The sequence below is a fragment of the Phocoena phocoena genome, chromosome 17 (assembly GCF_963924675.1).
Source record: "Phocoena phocoena chromosome 17, mPhoPho1.1, whole genome shotgun sequence".
In the NCBI taxonomy this organism is placed as follows: domain Eukaryota; kingdom Metazoa; phylum Chordata; class Mammalia; order Artiodactyla; family Phocoenidae; genus Phocoena; species Phocoena phocoena.
In genome coordinates, this window is record NC_089235.1 from 53,239,591 (window position 1) to 53,262,562 (window position 22,972).

The 22,972-nt window shown below is 39.5% G+C and overlaps 1 protein-coding gene across 1 annotated transcript in view; it reads left to right on the forward strand.

The window, feature by feature from the left end:
- The first annotated feature begins 12,541 nt into the window (after positions 1-12,541).
- Positions 12,542-22,972, forward strand: part of PKHD1L1 (PKHD1 like 1) — a 154,667-nt gene continuing 144,236 nt past the window's right edge. The window contains exons 1-2 of the mRNA XM_065895147.1: positions 12,542-12,614; positions 14,522-14,611. Of these exons, the coding sequence (XP_065751219.1) occupies positions 12,542-12,614; positions 14,522-14,611 (163 nt within the window). The remainder of the gene's footprint in view (positions 12,615-14,521; positions 14,612-22,972) is intronic.

The following is a 22,972-nucleotide window of genomic DNA, read 5'->3' on the forward strand; positions in this document are numbered from 1 at the left end:
ATCTGCACTCTCCCTAAATCAAGGGTTCTTAGCTGTTTTTGTGTTACTTTAGCAGTAAAGTGAAGCCTATGAATTCTCTCCCAGAATAATATATTTAAATACACAAGATAAAATTCTTAGAATTATGCAGGAAAACTATACTAAAATATAATTATAAGATATTTCCAAATAAATGCATGATATTCCTCTTTATTAACGCAAAAATAAGGCAATGTATTTCAAACACAGGTAAGCTTCATGTATTATTATTTTAAAATATCAGTGTAAAGGCTTATTCAAGTTATTTATTAACTTGTATAAGAACATTAAATTGTGAGATGGTATTCAACAGGACAACATATATACATCATCTATACATGGTATGTTGGACATTCCATCAATTTCAATTTTTTGTTTTAATGGTTGCAAGTATTGAAACTCTTCATTGGTTAAGATATATAATTTTTGCAAATGGAGTTAAAGTTTCTTTACCTTACTCTGCAAGGCCAAAAATCTTATCTCAAAGAACACCAGAATTCTCAAAGGCTTTTTGTGTTTAACTCTAATATGATTTGGTTCTAAGATCAAAGGTCATAAGCTAGGACAAAATCTTTTTTTTTAATTAATTAATTTATTTATTTTTGCTGTGTTGGGTCTTCGTTTCTGTGCGAGGGCTTTCTCTAGTTGCGGCGAGTGGGGGCCACTCTTCATTGTGGTGCGCGGGCCTCTCACTGTCGCGGCCTCTCTTGTTGCGGAGCACAAGCTCCAGACGCGCAGGCTCCGCAGTTGTGGCTCACGGGCCTAGTTGCTCCGCGGCCTGTGGGATCTTCCCAGACCAGGGCTCGAACCCGTGTCCCCTGCATTGGCAGGCAGATCCTCAACCACTGTGCCACCAGGGAAGCCCCAAAATCTTTGATAGAGTTTATATCAGGAAGAAAAGGGTTATAGATCTGTGGTTCAGCCTTAATACAATCAAGATAGAAGTAACTTCTGAAGGAGTCCTCAGTAGATCCTAGGTGTCTATAGATTTCTTTTTTTAGAAAAATTGATAGCCATCTCAGGGTAAAGCACCTTCTCCAGCATTTCAAAGTTTGGAAAGGATGTCAGTCTCTGTTCTGGTCTTCCCAATCAGCTGCTAATCATAGAGAGATTACAATTTTTTATTTTAAAGTAGAAACCATAATGGGCTTTAAATGAATGCTATATCTCATTCATATGATTAAAAACTGCCAGGTGAATCAGCACAAGGATAAATCATTCTTTTCAAGGTATTGAGTGCGGAATTTCTTTTCTTTCAGAAAAACTAAAGCAACTGTCTTTAATTCAAACAAGCCCTTAGGTCTTGTTCTCTGGGAAAGCCAGTGAACTATTTGGTAAAGATGGACTTCCTAACCCGGTCCTCTTATTGACACTATTAAAAATGCAATGATTCAGAGGAATTATCAGAGGTTAATGTTGATGACTTTTCTGATGGTTGGCAAAGCTTCTCCCAAGATTAGAAGAAAAGTTTTAATTCCTGGTGCATGTCTGTGTAAAAAAACAAGAAGTGATGACATCATGAGGTGCTTCCTATTCCATTAAGGTGGCAATACCAGATATATTACCAAGCATTGCTGGGACCAGTCATGTAAGGAGTATAATGCTTTTTTTCCAGTTGAAGTTTTATTTGGAAAAATAACTTTTAAAAACTAGACCAATAAAACAACTTTTCACCATTTCCAACATGTCAACAGCCTTGATAGTTTCCAAAGAAACTCACAAAATAAGAATTCTTCTTCCAGGTGCATACTCAAGGGGAATGGTGAGGCTGTTAACTCCTCCATTGCTTGTTTCAAAATGTTAAGATATTTCCATAATTCTACAATGTATCAAAACATTTGACATTAGAACCTTTCCTAGATTTCTGTTGGTTTGAAACCTTGGGAGCTAACCAGGTGAAATTTGAAACTGGCCCCCATACATGGAGGGCAAGGAGAGACTGAAAAAAGAGGCAGATGACTCCAGATTGGTAGGTGGAAGGTTTAATAAATAAGGGAACTTTACATGTGAGGCTTATCTTGGGTGGCTTCGAGACAAGTAGATTTCTGCACCTGCCTCCCCCCACCCCCTTTTTTAAAGTTTATATGGAGGCCTTAACGGCGTGCAGTCACATATTCAGTCCAGATGGTCTCAACAACACCTTACTTCTCAAGGCTGCATCCTTGAAAATGGCTCCCACTGTGGGAACAGTGGGCAGAATATATATTCCAAGGACAGGGGTGGGGTTGAGGAGCCTCTGATTGCTTGGGTCCATCTTGAGGGTCAACCAATGGTCATATTCTTGATTCATTGACCTCTTCCAACAATTTCTCTTCTGTTCCAGTCCAAAAACCAACTTGAACATTTTCAGTGCACATGGTTGAACTGAAGTCTCTCTTTAGTTTATAGGATGTTAGAGAAAAGAAATTTGTTAAATGGCAAATCCAAGTTTGGGGAGTATCCTAGCTCTTTGTCTTGAGATTTTCTTGCATGAAAAAGCCTGCTGTTTGCAAGAATTTTTAAAAATAAAAACACTGTGTTGGCACACAAACCATAAAAGAACTAATCGATAAACTGGATTTCATTCAAATTTAAAATTTCTGCCCTGCAAAAGACACTGTCAAGAGAATGAAAAGTTAAGCCACAGACTGGGAGAAAATATTTGCAAAAAAATATTTCCAATAAAGGATTATAATCCAAAATGTACAGGGAACCCCTAAAATTCCACAATAAGAAAACAAACAACCTGGTTTTAAAATGGGCCAAAATCCTTAATAGACACCCCACCAGAGATCTATAGATGGCAAATAACATGTGAAAAGATGTTCTACATCATGTGTCATCAGGGAAATGCAGATTAAGACAATAATGACATACCATTACATACCTATTAGAATGGCCAAAATCCAGAACACTGACAATACCAAATGCTGGGGAAGGTGTGGAGCAACAACAGGAGCCCTCACTCATTCCCGGTAGGAATGCAAAATGGTAGAGCCACTTTGGAAGATAGTTTGATGGTTTCCTACAAAACCAAACATACTCTTACCACATGATCCAGCAATCACACTCCTTGGTATCTACCCAAGGAGAAGAAAATTATATTCTTATAAAAATCTGCACACAAGGGCTTCCCTGGTGGTGCAGTGGTTAAGAATCCGCCTGCCAATGCAGGGGACACGGGTTTGAGCCCTGGTCCGGGAAGATCCCACATGCCGCGGAGCAAGTAAGCCCGTGCGCCACAACTACTGAGCCTGTGCTCTAGAGCCCGTGAGCCACAACTACTGAAGCCCACATGCCTAGAGCCCGTGCTCCGCAACAAGAGAAGCCACCGCAAGGAGAAGCCCGTGCACCACAACAAAGAGTAGCCCCTGCTCGCCGCAACTAGGGAAAGCCTGCGCGCAACGACGAAGACCCAACGCAGCCAAAAATAAATAAGTTCATTAATTAATTTAAAAAATCTGCACCCAATGTTTACAGCAACTTTATTCATAACTGCCAAAACTTGGAAGCAGCCATGATGTCCTTCAGTAGGTGAATGGATAAATAAACCATGGTACATCCAGACAACAGAAGATTATTCGGTGCTCAAAAGAAATGAGCTATCAAGCCATGAAAAGACATAGAAGAAACTTAAATCCATATTACTAAGTGAGAGAAAACAATCTGAAAAGACTGAATACTGTATGATTCAAACTAAATGATACTCTGGAAACGGCAGAACTATAGAGACAGTAAAATGGTCAGTGGTTGTCACGGATTTGGGGGAGGGAGGGATGAATAGGAGTGCAGAGGATTTTTAGGGCAGTGAAACTACTCTGTATGAAACTTTAGTGGTGTATACATGTCATTATAAATTTGTCCAAACCCATAGAATGTACAAGGGTGAACCCTGAACTATGGACTTCAGGTGATAATGTATCAATGTAGATTCATCAGTTGTAACAAATGTACCACTCTGATGCGGAATGTTGATAACAGGGCAGGCTTTGCATATGGAGGGGCAGTGGGTATATGGGAAACTTCTGTACCTTTCATTCTATTTTGTGAACTTAAAACTACTCTAAAAATAGTCTATTAAAAAATAACACCACTGTAGCCTTTGTGTACCATCACATTAACTAATGCACAAGTGTCTGAGACAGGAAGAGTGTAGTCATGTGTGGTCTTATTGTGGGTCTAATAATTTCCTTAAGTAGCGATGAGCGTAAATGATGTTTTAAGATACCTCCAACAACTGTAATATCATATGAAAATATCTATGCTTTCCTTGGGTGATACTGATGTTGCAGATACTGAATAAATACTGTGGTTTGTTGTCTACATTAATAATTAAAGGAAATGGAAATTTTCACTTAGAGGAAAGTGAAAATAAAGCTGTAGTTTTTTCCCATCTAAGTTCATGAACATCTGCCCTCAGGGATCTCAGCCATTTTTGTGTTTTTAAATTCCATCTATATGCTGATGAATAACTCCCACATTTGTTCACTTACTTGACATTTACACTTGGTTTGTAAGAATAGTTAGCATTTGTTGAGAGCTTACGATATGCTAGGGACTATTCTAAACATTTTACACTTACTAAGTCATTTACTTCTCAAAACAACACTAATCAGGTAAGTTCTGTTATTCTCATTTTACATAAAAATGTTCAATAGCTTGTCCAAGGTTTCCCGGCTACTGAGTGGCTGGGTGAAGAATGGAGCCCAGGCACTCTGCCTCCCAAACACGTACTCTTAGCCTCTAAGCAACCCTTCTCCTCATTGGCACCTTGAGCTCAAGTTGGGCAAATCAGGAGTATGGACCTTCTACCCCAAAACAGAACCTCCTCCAGCCTTTCCACATCATAGTAAGTGGCACTGAAGGGCTATGTTCTACTTTGGTAGAAATAGGACTGAATTGATGCCCTGCCATTAGGCCGTAGCGCTGCTAGGATTGCATCGATCTTCCTGTTTGTACTGTTTGTAACTATGGCCCCATCTTAAGTATTCCTAATTGAAAAACAAAGCCTCAGGAAACCGAAACTTAACCAGCCGCTCTCGCTTCTGTAACTATGCTTGCTGAACCCCCTTTTGCAACCACCCAACCAATCAGACGGTGACTAGTGTCTTTGTTTAAAAGTTAACCAATCAGTGACTAGTGTCTTTGTTTAAAAGTTAGCCAATCAGTACTCCCCACCCCTGGAAATCCCTGCAGAAGGTCCCGAGCTTGTTTGTACCTGTCTATAAAAGAGCTGTACTAAACTCCATCGGGACCTCTTAGCGTCACCAGCAACGAGTGCGCGGAGGTCCAGGTTCGAACCTGCAATAAATGACCCTTGCCGTTTGGCTTTGACTCTTGTCTCTGGTGGTCTTGTGGAGGGGTCTCGCGACCGTGGGCATTTCAGCACCACCATCCACCAGGCATTAACACCCAAAACCTAGAGCATCCCAGGCTTCCCTTACCCTGTGAATCCATTCCAAAAGTTAATAGCAGTGCTATCTCCAACCCATATCCAGGAATCTGCCCCTTTTTTGACAATTCCAGTACTGCCATTCTAGTTCCATCTTCACTATCTCTAGTCTAGACCACCACAACAGCATCCTAAACTGATCTTATTTCCATTCTTGTCTCCAATTTAATCCCTTAACATGTAGCAGCAAGAGAGCATTTTCTGAAACATGAATCAGTCAAGTCACCCACCTCCACTTAAAGTTGGACAACTCCTTACTTGAGTCCTAAAAGCTTTTCTGATTTGCCCCTGCCTCTCTCTCCAAACTCATCTCGCGCTACCTTCCCTCCAATTTGCTATCACCAGCTACACTGGATTTTTTTTCCTTCCCAGTGTTTTTTTTCTCACTCAACCTTCTTTGCCATTTATTTTAAAAGGGAGGGAAGAGGGCAATAGCGACAAATTACAAACCATTAGCACTTACTTGATCAGGAAATACTGTGGAATGTTTCATAATATAAAGTCAAGATTAACAGCTTTTTGTCTACTTTGAAGCATTTGTTTATTACCCTTTGGCAAAAGCTCAAAGGAGGCTGACTTGTTCTCAGTTCTGTACTAGAAAAAGTTTTCTCAGCTAGGATTACCCTATCATGTAGATAGTTATTTGAGGAAGGGAGGCTTAATAACTTTGTGTCTAAAAAAAACTGGGGGTCAATATAGCTTCCATATGTAAATTTATGTAGGGTTTTGGAAAAAAGAAGAATTACCAAGTGATTCAGCCCTCTGAGAACATTGCTTACCTTATTAAATCATTTTACCCAGTGCTGTGTTTTTCAAAATGGTCTGTCTCATTTTCCAGGGCTTTTAAACAAGTTATACTTGTAAAAAGTTTATTTGTTTCTTTCAACTCATATATAATAAAAAGAAATAAGCATGCACAAGAAACTTTTGAGCCACGATACAGGGCTAATTTCTACTATCAGTCCATGTAGCTAGGTACCAATGTGGCTCATTCACTATTACTAATGTTATATTTTTCCAAAATTTGTTCAAGAAAAAGGTACTTGTACTGCTTGCTACAACCATCTAGAGTTCTTCTTTTACATGCCTTTTAATCAAATATTGCATAGTGGTTATAATGTCAGATCTTTTCCATCCTGTCAAATAACGAAATATGAAAATAAGAGAAATAAAGAGAATACAAAACCTCCCCTCCCTCCCTCTAAAAGCATGATTTACTGATAAAAATGTTTTCTTAATTAGAATTTTGGGGGGTTGCAAACAACCGTAACTGACTGGCAAACTACAGAACTATGGAAATTTATAGGAAGAATATCTAAAACTTACATTATCATTGGGAAACCTGGCAAATCAGAATGTGGAAAACAGGAAGGAACTAAGGCATTTTCTAGGACTGCAAGGAAAGAACCTCTGAAACAGTACTTGTGTGAACAATCTGGTCAGGTCACTTCCAAGGCAATAAACAAACTCCAGCATTCAGACTCCTCTGTTCCTCTGCTTGAGATTCAAGTTCCAGGGAGAATCTGATTGGCCTACTCTAGGTCACCTCCCCCAACACCACACACACACACACCTTGACTCAACAGACTATATCTAATGGGGAAGAGATCATTCCACAAAGGAGAAATTGGGATGATATAAAAAAGGGAGAAATAAGAGTGCCCCCCCAAATAACAACTGCCTACTTCAAACAATGGACACAAAAATTCCCAAGGCAGCAATAACCAAAACCAAACCCACAGGCTTGCTCGAGAACAGAAGTTTATTCTATCAGTAGGTTTTAGAGCCTCTTTACGCCTTAACATCTTTCTAGTTTCCTGACTTTTTATCTGAGAATGCTGCTGCTGACAGTGTCATCTTAATATAGGAAAGCGATTTTAAAGTCTAGTGAGTAAAGCCACTAGCTTTCCCAAAGCTGCCTACTCACTTGCTTGTACTTGCACATTTCAAGTAGCTGGAGAAAAAAATGCTACCATTCTCATTGATTGCACTTCAATTCAAGACCACCACCCTTGGCTCCCTGCAGTGACTATTTTTCCCTGGGCTATTGATTTTCCACCTCTTCTAGCTTATCTTGGCAGGCAGCCTCTAAAATGATCCCCAATTATCCCTATTCTTTCAGGAATCCACTCCAATCAGGATTTCACCCCCACCACTTTACTAAAACCACTCTTATCAGTTTCCAATAAGCTCCACATTGTTCAATCCAAAGGTGCTCTTCTTGCTTGACATGGCAGGAACAATTGATGGTTATTACTTCTTCCTTCTTAAAATACTTCTCTACTTGGCTTCCCACAATACTCTCAAGTGATTTTTCTGCTGCCTCTTTGATCACTCCTCCCCAGTCAGCTTTGCTTGTTTTTCCTCATCTTTCCCATTACTAAATATTGGAGTTTCCCAAGGCGCAGGCTTCTGATGTTTTCATGTTTCCATCTATATTCTACTCTCTAGGTGATTGCATTTGGTCTCACTGTTTTTAAAATATATGCTCATCATTCTCAGACTGATATCTCCAACCTGGATTTCCCCCTGAACTTCAGATTCAAAACCAAACTTGCTATTTTACATCTCACTTGATGTCTAATAGGTCTTAAACTTGATATGTCCAAAATGAGCTCTTCATACACTCACCCAAACCCACCCCTTCAACATTCTTCCCCTGCAGTTGACGGCCCCGGTACTTCTGGGTGTTGAGGCCCAAACCCTTGCAGTCATGTTAGACTCCTATTTTTCCTCTTACCCTCCATACTCCTTGTCAGCAAATCCTGTTAACTCAGCTCTCAAATATATCCATAATCTGACCACTTCCCACTACCAACACTGTTCCCATCCTGGTCCAAGTGACCATTATTCTTGCCTAGATCATGTGCACTAGCTATTTAATTGATCTTGCTGCGTTTGCCCTTGCCCCAGTGCAACAAAATAGCAGTTGGTGTTTCTTTGAAACCATAAGTTAAAGCATGTCACATTTCAGCTCAATATTCTACAGTGAATTCCCATCTCACTCAGAGTCAAATCCGTGATCCTCCATGACCTGCCCCTCTTCTCATTACTTCTCTGACCTCACATCTTATAGCACCTAGCTTGTTCTGGACACTCCGGCCACTCTGGTTTTCCTGCCCCTTACACGCCAGGCACACTCCCTCCTCACTCACTGGCATTTGTTCTCCCAGTTGCCTAGAATGCTCTTCTCCCAGATGTCCACGTGGCTAAGCTACTCACTTCAGACATTCAGAACTTTACTCAAAATTCACTTTCTCCACAACAACTTCCTGTTCATCCTATCTAAAACTCCATCACACCCTACACACACACATACACACACTATTCTTCCCTGCTTTATTTTTTTCTCTCTAGCATGTATTACTTCCTAACATACTGTATATTTTACTCATTTATTTTGTTTATTGTCTGTTTCCACTAAAAAGTTCCATGAGAACAGAGATTTTTTTAAAAAAATTACTGCCATATTCTTAATGCCTAGTATACTGAATAATTGTTGAAGGCAAACTATTGTTTTGTAGGTACTTCATTTTGTTCGCCATCTCTCACAATTAGGTGCAGATTCAAAATCAGGCTCCAGCACACAGCTCATTTTCCAAGTCAGTGGATTCCTTATTCATTCTAGTTCTGCAAGAGTTATCACTTTTTCTTATTATGTTTACACTGAAGGATCAACAAGTTAAAAACCTGTCTTTTTTTTTCATCATAAGGGCAGGCAGGACCATCTATATAATTGTGAGATCCCAAACAAAATGAAAATAGAGATTCCCCCTCATTCAAAAAGTATTAAGGATTTCAGGATGGTGACAGCAGAGAACTAAACCAAACGTGGGGCCCTATGAGACTGCACAAGTCATATTCCCATGATGCTGGCCTTATAGGCAGGTTTTTGTTAGAGCTAGATTTTTAAAAAACTTAAAAAGAAGCACATAGTTTGGTAGTTAGGATCCTCTTTTCATGTTTCCCCATGTCCATGTTCCATGGTAAGTCTGTATTGCAAAGGTTTAAAGATTCTAAAGATGAATACAATTTAAATCATTAGTCATGTAAGCTACGTAACCACTTTTTGTGGTTCCAAGTTGATGTTTTACTTATACAAATTTCCATCTAGTTATTATTTATTGTCACTTATGTTAATTTAAGATAAAAAATCTCACTGCTGTATTTTTCAGGACATTGATTTATCATATAAATACACACTATTTATAATAGAAATGTTAAAGATATTCATTCAAGAAGAATTGAGTAAAAATCTAAAAATGTAAATTACAGTGCCTGGCTCTTTAAGAAATTTACATATTACATGACAGGAAAGCAGGCTATTTGTTGAAATATCAGTTTTCCTAAAGCCAATTAGCCAAATGATCAGTTTGTTGAATGACTAATTTGCCAAGTTTGCTAAATTAAATGAATGCAGTTTAACATAAATATTTAGCAGCTTGAACAAGACTATTTGATTTTGGTTACTGATGGTGAAATATATAGAAAAACTATACACACATTTTTCATATTACAATATGTACTATTCATAATGTCATATTATATATGGATATGTGTATATATTATGTACATATACACATATATAAACGTATGTTTGTGTATATATTTGTACATACGTACATATATAGCTAACTTGTTACAAGATTAGGTGTACAGGAAGTAAAAATATCTGGAAGGGACCATTTTAATCTAGAAGGGACCGTGTGGTTAGTACAAGTTAAGTAGAAAAATGAAATAAAACACAATAGGAATAACCATCTTATATATTATGCCATTTGCTGGTGGATGCCATTTGCTGATGGATATACTCAAAGAATTTTGTGAAACAATCTTAAAAATATCAAAAGTTTGGCAAAACAGAAATCAACATTAAAAAGGTCCCTAATCGGGCTTCCCTGGTGGCGCAGTGGTCCGCCTGCCGATGCAGGGGACACGGGTTCGTGCCCTGGTGCGGGAAGATCCCACATGCCGCGGAGCGGCTGGGCCCGTGAGCCATGGCCACTGAACCTGCACGTCCGGAGCCTGTGCTCCGCAACGGGAGAGTCCACAACAGTGAGAGGCCCGTGTACTGCAAAAAAAAAAAAAAGAAGGTCCCTAATCACTTTATTGATATATCCAAAACTTAAGAAAAGTTTTCCTTTTTGTTATAAACAATATAGATCCTTTCTTTAAAGAAAGTCTACCTATTTCAATAATTCCTGATTAGAAATCATAACTTCAGTATATGTCTGTGACAAGATTTTTCACCTACTTCTTTTCCATAATACTTTTGAATGACATTTTCTACTTTTTTAATACTAAAAGAATCGTAAATATTCTTTTTAGTATCATTTAGCTTATGTCTTTTTTTTTTTTTAGCTTATGTCTTATATTCAATTTAAATTTATAAATTTAAAAGCATGTGCAAAAATCAGGATTTTGAATAAAATTGAATTCACTTTTTAGTGAAGTCATCTAAAATTTAATTTAGATTAATTTAACTTTAATATGAAAGCACCAGAAATAAATCAAAATTAACCAAACAATTCCATATAGAAATTCCCACATTAATTTTTATTTTGGTTATTGATATTGAAATATATACTTCTACATATTTCACAGCTAATAACCTAAAGTGAATATTTTTGTTAAAGCTGCTTATTATTTCTCTACAACACTGCAATCTTTAAATTTAGTAAATTTGGCAAATAATGAGCAAATTGGCATTCAATTAGCTGATTTTCTGCTAATTGGTCTGCTTCTAGATAGCAGAGTTCGGGAAGGGTGAAAAAAAAACCCTGCAGGTATACCAATTTCCAAAAGAAGATGGAAGAGAAAAATATTAGAAGTGACTGGAGAAGCAGGAAGAAACCCAAGGCTATTAGGAGGGATGGAATTTCAAGAAAGATGTCGACAGTGTCACATGCTACGGAGAGTTCCAAAAGAAGTAAGGAAGGTCAGGGTACCTTTGCTGGCACTGCTTTCAGTAGAGTGGTGACAGTCCGTTTGCACAAAATTATAAGACGACTATAATTAACTAAATCTAACAAAAAAAATTTAACCCCAATGAGGTAGATAAAACTTCTGAAGAGCAAGGACTTAATTTTATTTATTTCACTGATTTTAAGTTCTCTCTTCTATTTCTTCTCTCTTCCCTCCCAACTAGAGTTGTCAGACTTAGTAAATAAAAATACAGAATGCCGAATTAAATACGAATTTCAGATAAATAATGAATAGTTTTTAGTATGAGGATGTCCTAAACATTGCAAGCGTTCGCTAGAAGTCTGCCAAATAGGGGCCAGTGGCGGGCGTAAGAGCCCTGGCTCTAGAGTCATTCTGCTTGAGTCCTCGCTGTACACTTATGTATACGGCCTCGGGCAAGTTACTTAACCTTCGCCTCAGTCTACGGCTTGTAACGATGGGGATCATAATAATAGTAATAGTCATTTTGGAACTATTGTGGGTTGAAGTCTCTAAGGCGCGTGTTTGGGGACGTGCCCAGAGACCAATAAACCTTAGTATGATTGTCAATAAAAGGGGGAGCACGAAATTATATGAATGGGAAGGGGGAAACTGTGTGGGGTTTGCGTATTAGGTGGACTTTGAGGCTCACCTGGGGATGATTAATAACCAAGGCAGACCGGCAGAGGAAAGTGTACAGGTCCAGAAATGGCCGGGGGCGGGGAGGAGGGAAGAAGAAGAGAGAATGGAAGGAAGGGAGGAAGGAAGGGGGTGACAGGAGGGGAAGGACGGGAGGGAGGACAGAAAAGGCGAGATTGTCGGCAAACTTGCCTGTTGACCTCTCTCGCCAAGAAAAAGTGGGGCTCTTACACCTGCGGAGGCAGCCGTGGGGCGTTAGCAACCAACTCTTGAGTGTGGAGGTTCCATGGTTACTGAGGGGCCGGGGCCGGCTGCGTTCCCGGGTGAGGGGGGCGTGCGTCTGCGCGTAAAGCCAGGGGGCGCCCGGGCGGGCGAGGGCGGGGCGGCCCTGGGGCGGCCGAGTCCGCCTGCGCGCATGGGACGCGGCGGGCGCGCTAGCCAGCAGAGCCGGGGCGCTGGCGGCGGCTGCGAGCGAGCGGCGGGCGTAGGCTCTGCGGAACTGGCGCCGCGATGAGACACCTGTGGCTCTGGGGGACGTGGGCCCTCTGGGGGCTGCTCCTGTGCGTCGCAGACCCCCGCACAGGTAACCCAGTTGGGACGCCAGGGAGGCAAGCCGGAGAGGTCCCTGTAGACACAACCCCCGCTGCCGGGGTCGCGGGAGAGGCTGCACCGTCAGGCACTGGCCCTGGGACGAGGCTGAGCGTGCGGCTGCATGGCGATCCTGGGGACTAGGTTAAACCCTTGCCACGAGGGTTGCTGCTTGAATTATGGAACCTCACCCCCTCCATCCCTGGTCACTCAGTTGAAAAAGAGACGGAAATTTGGCTGGGGCTTGGGGACGCAACCCAACTCCTCCCTTTTCTCACTCTTGTTGGGTCCCTTCCCCTTTGAAGGGAGGACCGGGTCTCCCAGTAAGATAGGAATGGGTCTTTGTGGCGGGTGTCAGTCATTTCCAAGGGCAGCTGCCCAGGGCCTTCAAAGTAATACCCAAGAGAGGGCTGGGAAGAGACTGATAAGATAAGAAATTGGAGTTGTCCGTGGAGATAACGGGGAGGATGAACCTGAGACAGGTGAGGAACCGCGCTTCTACGAGATAGGATCCAGCTCCCTCGCTGGAGTTTCCTACTCTTGGCTGTGGGCTGCTCGAAGTTACAAATGTGCCGGCAGCATGAGCAGCCTTGGAGCTCTTGCCAAAGACAGACCCACAGCGCAGAGTCCTTGGGTCTGGGGGGTAGTCATCTTTATGCTGGAGAGCTTTTGCTATTGTAGGTGAAGTCCACACTAAACTTTTCTCAGGCAGGAATGAACTCAATCATAATTTCTTTACCTTTTTCTCATTCATCCGTTTCAAACAATTTAGGTGGCTTTTCTTTGTGTTCCCACTTAAATCTTTCCACCTATCCTGAGAATTTGTTACTGGATCTAATAATTACCAGATATGTACAGTTTAAGCAGAAAATAAATCCTTTTAGCCATGATGTAACTTTGAGTTATTTTGAAGCATTAATTTCAGTTCACCAAAGAAGCTGCTCACTCACCCCTGTGTTTGCAGAGGCGCCTCTTTGTCTAGAAGTCTGTCTTTCCCGTAGTTGGTCCAGTCTAGCTAATTCATGTTTGCTCTCCCAGATGCAGCAGGAACACCCTTCTTTCAAGAAGCAGTGTGGGGGGCTTCCCTGGTGGCGCAGTGGTTGAGAGTCCGCCTGCTGATGCAGGGGACGCGGGTTCGTGCCCCGGTCCGGGAGGATCCCACATGTCGCTGAGCGGCTGGGCCCATAAGCCATGGCCGCTGAGCCCGCGCATCCAGAGCCTGTGCTCCGCAACGGGAGAGGTCACAACAGTGAGAGGCCTGCGTACCGCAAAAATAAATAAATAAAATGTGATTTAAAAAAAAAAAAAAAAAAAAAAAAAAAAAGAACTCACTGTCATCAGAAGGCTAAAAAGGTCCCAGAACTGATCTTCCCTGAAGTCTTACTCTGTCACAGAAAACAATTACTTCTTAAAACACAACATTCCTTTTTTGTACCTAGACTATTCTTTCAATTTACCTGGCTTTGCATTTCTTATGGGCTTTGATAATGACCTATTTCTCCACAGAGCTATTTCTCCAGCGCTGTCTGCTGCTGTGTGGGCTGATAGCTGTAGTTACGGAACTGCAGCTAGCAGAGCACTACATGAAATTAAGGGTCTAATAAATGTTTTATAATATGATAGGTAAGAATAATGAAAATGATCATGTATTATTCCTCTTCTTTGTAGCATGTAAGACAGTGCTTTGCATAAAGCCAGTGAGTATTAACAAAGTTAATGACTGACTCCCTGTCAAGTCACTGGTTAGTAATAGAACCAAAAATAAAACCTAGGTGTACTTACTTTCTGTCCTATAATCTCCGTGATGTTTTTCTTACACCATTGTAATTTGTGGTACAAAATTTGGTGCTTGAAATGAAGTACTTGATGCTTTTACTTCTATTGTACTTTAATATCTTTCAGATGGCTCTAAAATAATTCCCAAAGTCACAGAAATAATACCTAAATATGGCAGCATAAATGGAGCAACAAGGCTGACTATCAAAGGAGAAGGTATTGTTGCCTTTTTTTTTTTCATCAGGGTTGAGGTATTTCAAAGGCTGTTTTACATTTAGATTTACGGTTTTTTAAAAAAAATCCACTAGAGTTGCTTCTCCATTTGGCCAGAGTAGTGAAACTCTATCCTCTTTGACACCTAAAAAAAGCCCTGAAAGTCTCTATCAACCTGACCATCTGAATTTGTATCATAATTACTTGCTGAACTCCAAGGTCTGGAATATAATGATTGAATTGAAAGAAACATCTTTAACCCAACTCTGCAGTTACTTACTTTGTTCTTCATGGGTCTAATAACATTTATGTTTATATTAAATATAACATTTTGGGGGGTTCTGGGAGTAGGATGTTAGTAGGAGGGTATGATAGAGAAATAGAATGGTAATGAATGGAGAAAGACAACTGAAAGCAAAGCTTTGGATCCCTTCTTCTGCCACCCAATCCTTATCATATACTTCATCAAAACATGGGTTATGTATAACTCTCCTTCCCTCGTCTTGGGATGAAAACAAAGTAGGCAATTAGGGAATATATTTAATAAGCAACTATTCCTAGGATTAAATAGAAATATGTGGTTCTTTTAGCCATTAGGCCTTTACGATCTAAATGATAGTAGTATTCAGATGCTTACAAATTTTTGAAGGATGGGAAAGAAAAATTTTTTAAGAATATTAATAAAAACTGTTATTTAGTCTTTAAAATAAGAAGAACAGTGAGAAGTTTTTGGAATTAGAAAATTGACAAAGCAAGATATTTAATAATTCTGTTGTATGTATTGAAATGTCTTTCAATACTTCTAAGTAAAATTTCTGTAGAATTTAATCTCAATGATACACTTGAAATGGTTTGAGCCTCTAAATTGTGAACAATATGTTTTGGATTAAAGTGTGTTTTTGTTTTTTTAGAGTTAGACACCTGGAGACAATGTTTGTTAAAGACTTTTAAAAATGTCTTTATCCATAGCTCCCTTATATTGTATATTGCTGTTAACATTTGGTTAGATAGTGTGTTTGAAAGCTATTGGGTTTCTAACAGAGATTTAAATGCCATGAGAGAAATGTCCAAAACAAACAAACAAACAAACAAAACAATAAAATTGCTCAGCTATTTCCTTCTGCCTCAAGACCTGCACTTTTTCTGATCCAGGAACCATGGCTTGAGTTTAGGTACATAAACTCAGAGCATCCCTAGTTAGAAATAGGAAAAAACAAAACAAACCATTCCATTCTTAAGGCATTTTGGAAGAACATCCTTATTAACCTAGCTATAATCTTTGCTCTTTGGTAGACTTTCTGAGGCTCAGGAGTAATCCTCTTACTTAGGAAGCACAAAGTGTCACAGTGAATTTCTAGTTTTTCCATCAGTTTGTATTTCTGGATGCTTTTGGCAAAGAATTATAGAATAGTTAAATCCTATTTGAATTGCAGGTACCTGCACCCCACCCTGATGTGTTTTCCCTCTTCTTGCTTTAACCACACACTATAGGGACTGAAATTGTGATACCTTATGTCTTTCTAAGAGGCTGAGTCTAAATACTGTTTGGGGGGCCCATGACATATACAGAATGTGTGTAAAGTAATGATAATGAATTTACAAAACACACCAGACCTCCAAAGCTACATGAATGTGGTACTTGAACAAAGTTTATTTGGAGGAACTACATTCACATCATCCATCAGTGCTGTGTCTGACTCATACTCCATGTTTAGAATTGAATACAGAGATAATTTATTAATCACAGAAGAACACTTTCTAAATAGAATTGTAAATGCTAGATCACCTACATGTTGGTCCCCTATGACTTTAAAATTTTTTATTTTTATAAAGGCCACAATGAAAATGTAAAATAAATATTTGACTTGAGTTCTCTGAAATTCCACCCTCTGAAAGATCTATTGTTAATGTTTTTGTGTATTCAAATGACTTTTGTCTATTTTCACACCTAATGAAACTTTACAGGCAAAAATTTGCTACTGCATTACTTTGTTCTAAAGGCTATCTTCAGGAGCCAAAGGTAAAATTTTACAATTATGTAAATATTATGTATTATGTATAATTTTACAATTATGCTGCCCAAGTAAAAGCGTCTTGAGGGCTTCCCTGGTGGCGCAGTGGTTGACAGTCCGCCTGCCAATGCAGGGGACACGGGTTCATGCCCCGGTCCGGGAAGATCCCACATGCCGCCGAGCGGCTGGGCCCATGAGCCATGGCCGCTGAGCCTGCGCGTCCGGAGCCTGTGCTCCGCAACGGGAGAGGCCACAACAGTGAGGGGCCTGCGTACCGTAAAAACAAAAAACAAAAAAAAAGCGTTTTGAGCAGTGGCATGACCGTGGAAATCATTGTATTTCCTTCTAAGATGACTGATTGGATGAGGAGTGTTATCATTTTGATAAGTTCTGGAGTGTTTCTAACTTTATTGTGTTTATTACTTTATATTCATGCCTTGTATTTCTCAATTGTCTTCTTTGATATTTATCTTTGTTAAAAAAAAATCTGTGAGCCGGAAGGAATAACTTTTTACTTTTGGTTCTTTTTTTTCTAGCTATTTCCCTATTACAATGTCTAGCACATATATTGTTGTTTAACTGAAGTGGTGAGTTATGTAATTTTTGCAATATTATGGAAAGCATATAGACTTTAGTCGGGTCCGACTGGCTTTCAGCTCCAACTTTGCCACTCCCACTGGGGGACTGGGACAAGTTTCTTCTCTAAGCCTCAGCTTCCTCATCCGTGAAATGGGATATTAATTCCTACCTGTTGGGTCTATTATGAATATTGAAAAGGATGATGTATCTAAGGCACCTATACATATCTGCTCCATAATTTAGAGCTATTTCATATTATTCTTTTGCATTTATCTTATACAGATGGTTTCATTTTTTAGAAGTTATGCTCCGTCACACTGCACCATTTTTTCCCATTGTTTTGAATGTTACAGCTTTTAAGTAGGTTTATACACTCTCAACCCTGCTTTTTTTTTTTAACCAGAGAAACCCAAAACAGCCTGCATTGTACATGGCAACTGCTGGCTTTGACAACACATGCATTTTTCGTGATAGCAGCACAGGCTGCTATCAGGAGACCCAGGTTTGGGTGCCTGGCAAATTCTGTCTCCAGTTTTTCTGCAAAAGGAAAAAAATACATCAACATATCAGGAATTTCCATCTGAAGCCTCGACCTTTTCTGTTTCCAGGGTACACCCATCCCTTCCTGTAATCTTTGTGCTTTGGAGTACTTCCAGAGTTATCTTCTTTATACCCAATTATTTATTTAGAATTATACTTTTAAATTAAAATTATTTTTTTAAAGGTGATTCCTTTCTATTGCTTTTTAACTCTTTGGAGCTAGCTACAAAATTAGAAATATTTCTGTAGTTTTTTTTTTCACTAAAATTTATAATGAGAATATTTACAAATCTTATTGATTTGGTTCATATTTTCCTATATATTTTACTCCCAGGAAATATATATAGATATATATATATCACATATATATCACATATATATGAGACACATATATGTTTGTGTATATATACATACATACACATATAATATTAAAACAACTCCTAAGCTAAAAACAATATATATCATCTTTTGTTGGCATTACTTTTTTAATTGTTTTTTTCTTAGGAATGCTGAAGAACAGATCTGCTGTTACCATATCACTGATGTGACATATGCCTAATAGGAAAACAAACACATGTATCACTTCCTGAGCCACGCTACAAGTAAAACTTTCTATTCTTTAGTTAGTTGCCAGCAGCCCTTCTGTGTATTCCAAACTCAACGTGAACGCCAAAGATAAGCAGAAATTGGCAAAAGGAAAGAGTGGTTTTACAAATAGCTTGCTTTTCTGTGTTTTCATGTATCTTTTCACAATTCCATTTCAGCAGTAACTGCCTTCCTATATTCAATACTGCGAACTCAATGCAAATATGTTTCACATGTTCAATTGGTATGTTTGTACATTAGCCTATTGCTGGATGAGTCCTGTTCGGTTAAGTTTTAAGCTTAGAATAAGAGAGCAGCATTTATTAAAATCCCTATCTTTTGTTGAGTTTCTGCTTACTTCTATGTATAAAGAATAGGAGAGGAGCTAAGAACATAGGGTCTGGAGGAAGTTACGTTGGATAACTGGAAATAGCTTTGTAATGTGCATTTTTTTTTTTAATTTTTTATAAATTTCTGTTTTCATTTTTAATTTCTAAGGACCTCTTTATTTCTTTTTTGATTAGTATTTGTATGTAGAATTTATTTATTTATTTATTTATTTTTTGTGGTACGCGGGGCTCTCACTGCTGTGGCCTCTCCCGCTGCGGAGCACAGGCTCCGGACGCGCAGGCCCAGCGGCCATGGCCCACGGGCCCAGCCGCTCCGCGGCACGTGGGATCTTCCCGGACCAGGGCACGAACCCGTGTCCCCTGCATCGGCAGGCGGACTCCCAACCACTGCGCCACCAGGGAAGCCCCTAATGTGCATTTTTAAATATTACTTTTCTCTGAATATCACAGGGATGCCAAGCTGGCATCTACAACCTGGGTTCGAATCCTGGCCACCCACTTATTTGTTCTGTTATTTTTTTAAAAACGATATTAATACTGACTAATAATAACTATTTTGTGACTTATTATATAATAAGGATATATATTAATTGAGCTCTTAACCTGTGAGCCAGGGACCATGTTAAGTACTATATATAAATTCTCATTTAGTCTTCCTGATAATTCCTGCTAAGTAGATTATTATGGTCATTTTCCTGGTGAGGAGACTAAGACTGAGAGAGTTTATGTCTAAAACTAATGCTCAAGTTCATACAGCAAGGAGTTCACTGGAGCTGGGATTCTAACCCAGGATGTCAGGGTCCAAATGCCCTTTCCTGTACACAACACTGTCACCTAACATGCAGTGTTAACCAGAGCTGTGGCACAGGGCTATGGCATTTGATGAACATTTGGCATAGCGAAGCCCTACTTCCAGTCCTGTGTTAAACCAGGCAGTATTCATGTTGTCTCATAGACCTTTGTAGAACATTGAAAATGTTCAGTAATTTAAAAAGCCACACCACAAACCTTTGGCAACCCCAGTTCAACCACTTTAACTAGTAAAGGTTAATGTGAGCACATGTTGTAGTGGTGATTGTTTTGTTGAAACATACTTGAAAACTACTGACAATTTAAGGTAAATACCTAATATTTATTTTTTTCTAACATTAATAATGTAAATACTTAGGATTTAAAGAGTTTAGTGTACCTCTCTGGGTTAACCTTTTTTTCCTGCTGATTTTATTATTGTACTGTGGGACAATGTGATCTGTAGCTAATTAAGTTATGACAGTTACATAGCTTATACATTTACATTAATGACATGGATGCAGATCTTTTAGTGTAAAAGAAAATGTTTCATAATTTCAAAAATATTTTAGTCATCAATGTGGCTATACTGTTTTCTTAATCTTAAGAATTTGTGATATTCAGAGAAAAATAATATGTAAAAATGCACACATTTTTAGAACTCAGAATTTAGGAATTTTAGATTTTGAAGTAATCTGGACAAAACATGTTTATTTACTAATTTGACTTTATTCAAAAAATATGTTATAACCTAGACAACTTTGTAGATTCACTGTGCATACTAGAATAGTATTAAGTACCTTTTTAACATTTTTATTAGAATACTTAATTTTAGGATTTAATCAATAGAACATTATCCGATTATCTTACTCATAGGTTTTATTTCTTGGGTTTATTTCAGAATTGAATGTGGTTTCAGCAATATAACATACTTTAAAAATTATTTTATTCAAGTATAGCTGATTTACAATGTTGTGTTAATTTCTGCTGTGCAGCAGTGATGCAGTTATACATATATATGTATATATACATTGTTTTTCATATTCTTTTCCATTATGGTTTATCACAGCATATTGAATATAGTTCCCTATGCTGTATGGTAGGACCTTGTTGTTAAAATACTTTTATGTGGCATAAAAATAATTGATGTTTACTTCCAAATCTAGTTTGAATTTTCATATATTTATAGTAAGATTAAAATAATCTTCTGCTCTGTTTCACATCATCCATTTCTCAGTCTCTGTTGGATCATACCCATCAGCATGCAAACATACTATTTCACCCACCTGAAAAAAAGCAAAAGCAAAATCATCAACTGTCCCCTTGGTCCACACCGCCCCCTTCAGCTACCCCATTTCTCTGCTTCCCTTTATAGTAAAACTCTTTTAAAGGTTACCGGTATTTGTACTCTTTACTTATTTTCCTCCATCTTCTCTTGAACCCATGCCAAGCAGTCATTTATACATTGCTCACTGAAACAGCATCTTCACCCCTGCCCCCTGTCTATTCTCACCCTGCCCCATTCTATTTCTGGAGCAGCAGCTTGTGAATCTTGAAAAATATATGTTAGATAATACCACTTCTCTGTTTTAAAGCCTCCAATGTTTCCACACTCATAAAAACAATCGAAATGCCTCCATTTCTAATCTCATCTCCTACTGTTTCTCCTGACTCATACTAATGCAACCACACTTGTTAAGCCTTGAATCCACAAACATGCTCCCACCACAGGGACTTGGAACACCCTGTTCTAACTAAAATGTACGTCCCATAGATATTCTCATGGCTTACTCCTTCTGAAAAGCTTCCATGACCATCTATGACAAGTGCCTTCTTGGCATCACCTCTGATATCATAAATGTTGCAAAGTATTCCCTGGGCTCTTAATTTACTTTCAATGTCAGCTTCCCTGGTAGGCAGAGCTGTGAGTAGTATACATGGTCAGTAACTTTATAAGGAGGAAAAGGTGGTCCAAGGTAAAGATATACATCAGCTCCTGGGCTGTGGCAGATGACTTGACTAGTACAAGATTGGAAAATCAGAAATAAGAAAGTCTTGGAAAGAGACTGGTGAATGCACTCACGACAGTGAGCATGCAAATCTATAGGTCTCAAGTTAATTTCCACAAGAGAGTATCCCCAGCAGAGGAAATGGAACAACTAGGTCGATTGGATAACTTGTTCAGGAGCTTCTCTCCTTGGCCACCTGAGTGCTTGTGCAATGGGCCTCTGAACAGAGGGCCATTGGTGAAGGCTGTGCATGGACCAACACCAGGGACTCCCTTTTACCAACACTAAGCTACCTACCGCTGTTGCTGAATACCTGTTCTGTCAGTAGCAGAGACCAATACTGACTGTCAATGGGGACTGTCCCTCAAGAAGTACACCCAGCCACTCAGTGACAAGTCGACTGCATCACTCTCCTTCCCTCATTGACAAGCAGAGATTCACTGTTTCTGGAACTGACACCTATTCCAGATATGGATTTTGCCTTCTCTTTCCACCATGCCTCTGCCAGCCTCATCTTCTGAGAGCATACAGTGTCTGAATTACTGCCACGGGATGCCATAAAACAGGGCCTCAGAACAAGGAACATATTTTATAGCGAAAAAGTAGTGATAATGGACACATGACCATGAACCCTGCATCACCCTGAAACATGTGGCCTAATAGAATGATGGAACAGCCTACAAAAGGCAAGACCAAGAACCCAGCTTGGGAGCAACATCCTGTGGAGTGGGACGCTGTGCTCCATCATGTGCCATGTGCACTGAGCCAGTGGCAGATCCACACTGTTGTTTCCCAACAGATAGAATACATGGAGCGGGGAGTGAAGGGTTATTCCCTGTCATTATCACTCCCAGTGATCCAAAAATTGAATCTGTGCTTTCTGCCCTTGCAATTTTAGGTTCTGCTGGATTCTGGGTCTGAGTTTCCAGATAGAGGATGCTTCTGCCAGGGGTCCCAATATGGGTTCCACTGAACTGAAACTACCACTACTAACCGATCAGTTTGAATTGAGCAAACATAAGTAATAGACTGGTAGAGATGGTCCATTCTGATGATTGTGAAGAGGGAGGGTTGCTTTCACCTAATGCAGATAAGGAGCAGTATGTCTGGAATTCATGGTATTCCTGGAGCATCTCTTGGCTTCCATGTGCAGTGATAACTGAATAGGCATAGGTGGCAACCACAACCAAACACGGACAAGGCAACTTTGGGCTCAGATCATCAGGACAAAGGTTAGCATCACTCCATTAGCTGAAGTGCTGGCTAATGGTTAGGGAAATTACAATGGGTGATAGAGAGGGGACATGCATATTAATTATAGCCTCAGGACCAGTTGTATTACTGTGGCCTGTTGCATGTCCCACTAACCCTCTTGTATGAAATCTTTAGCAGAACTCTTAGGTGGCCACTGCCTTGTAGACCTGACAATGGATTGTACTTAAAAGTAGGGCCTGAGCATATCTGTATGGTACAAGGAATCAACTGTGTCAGATGCCTTTC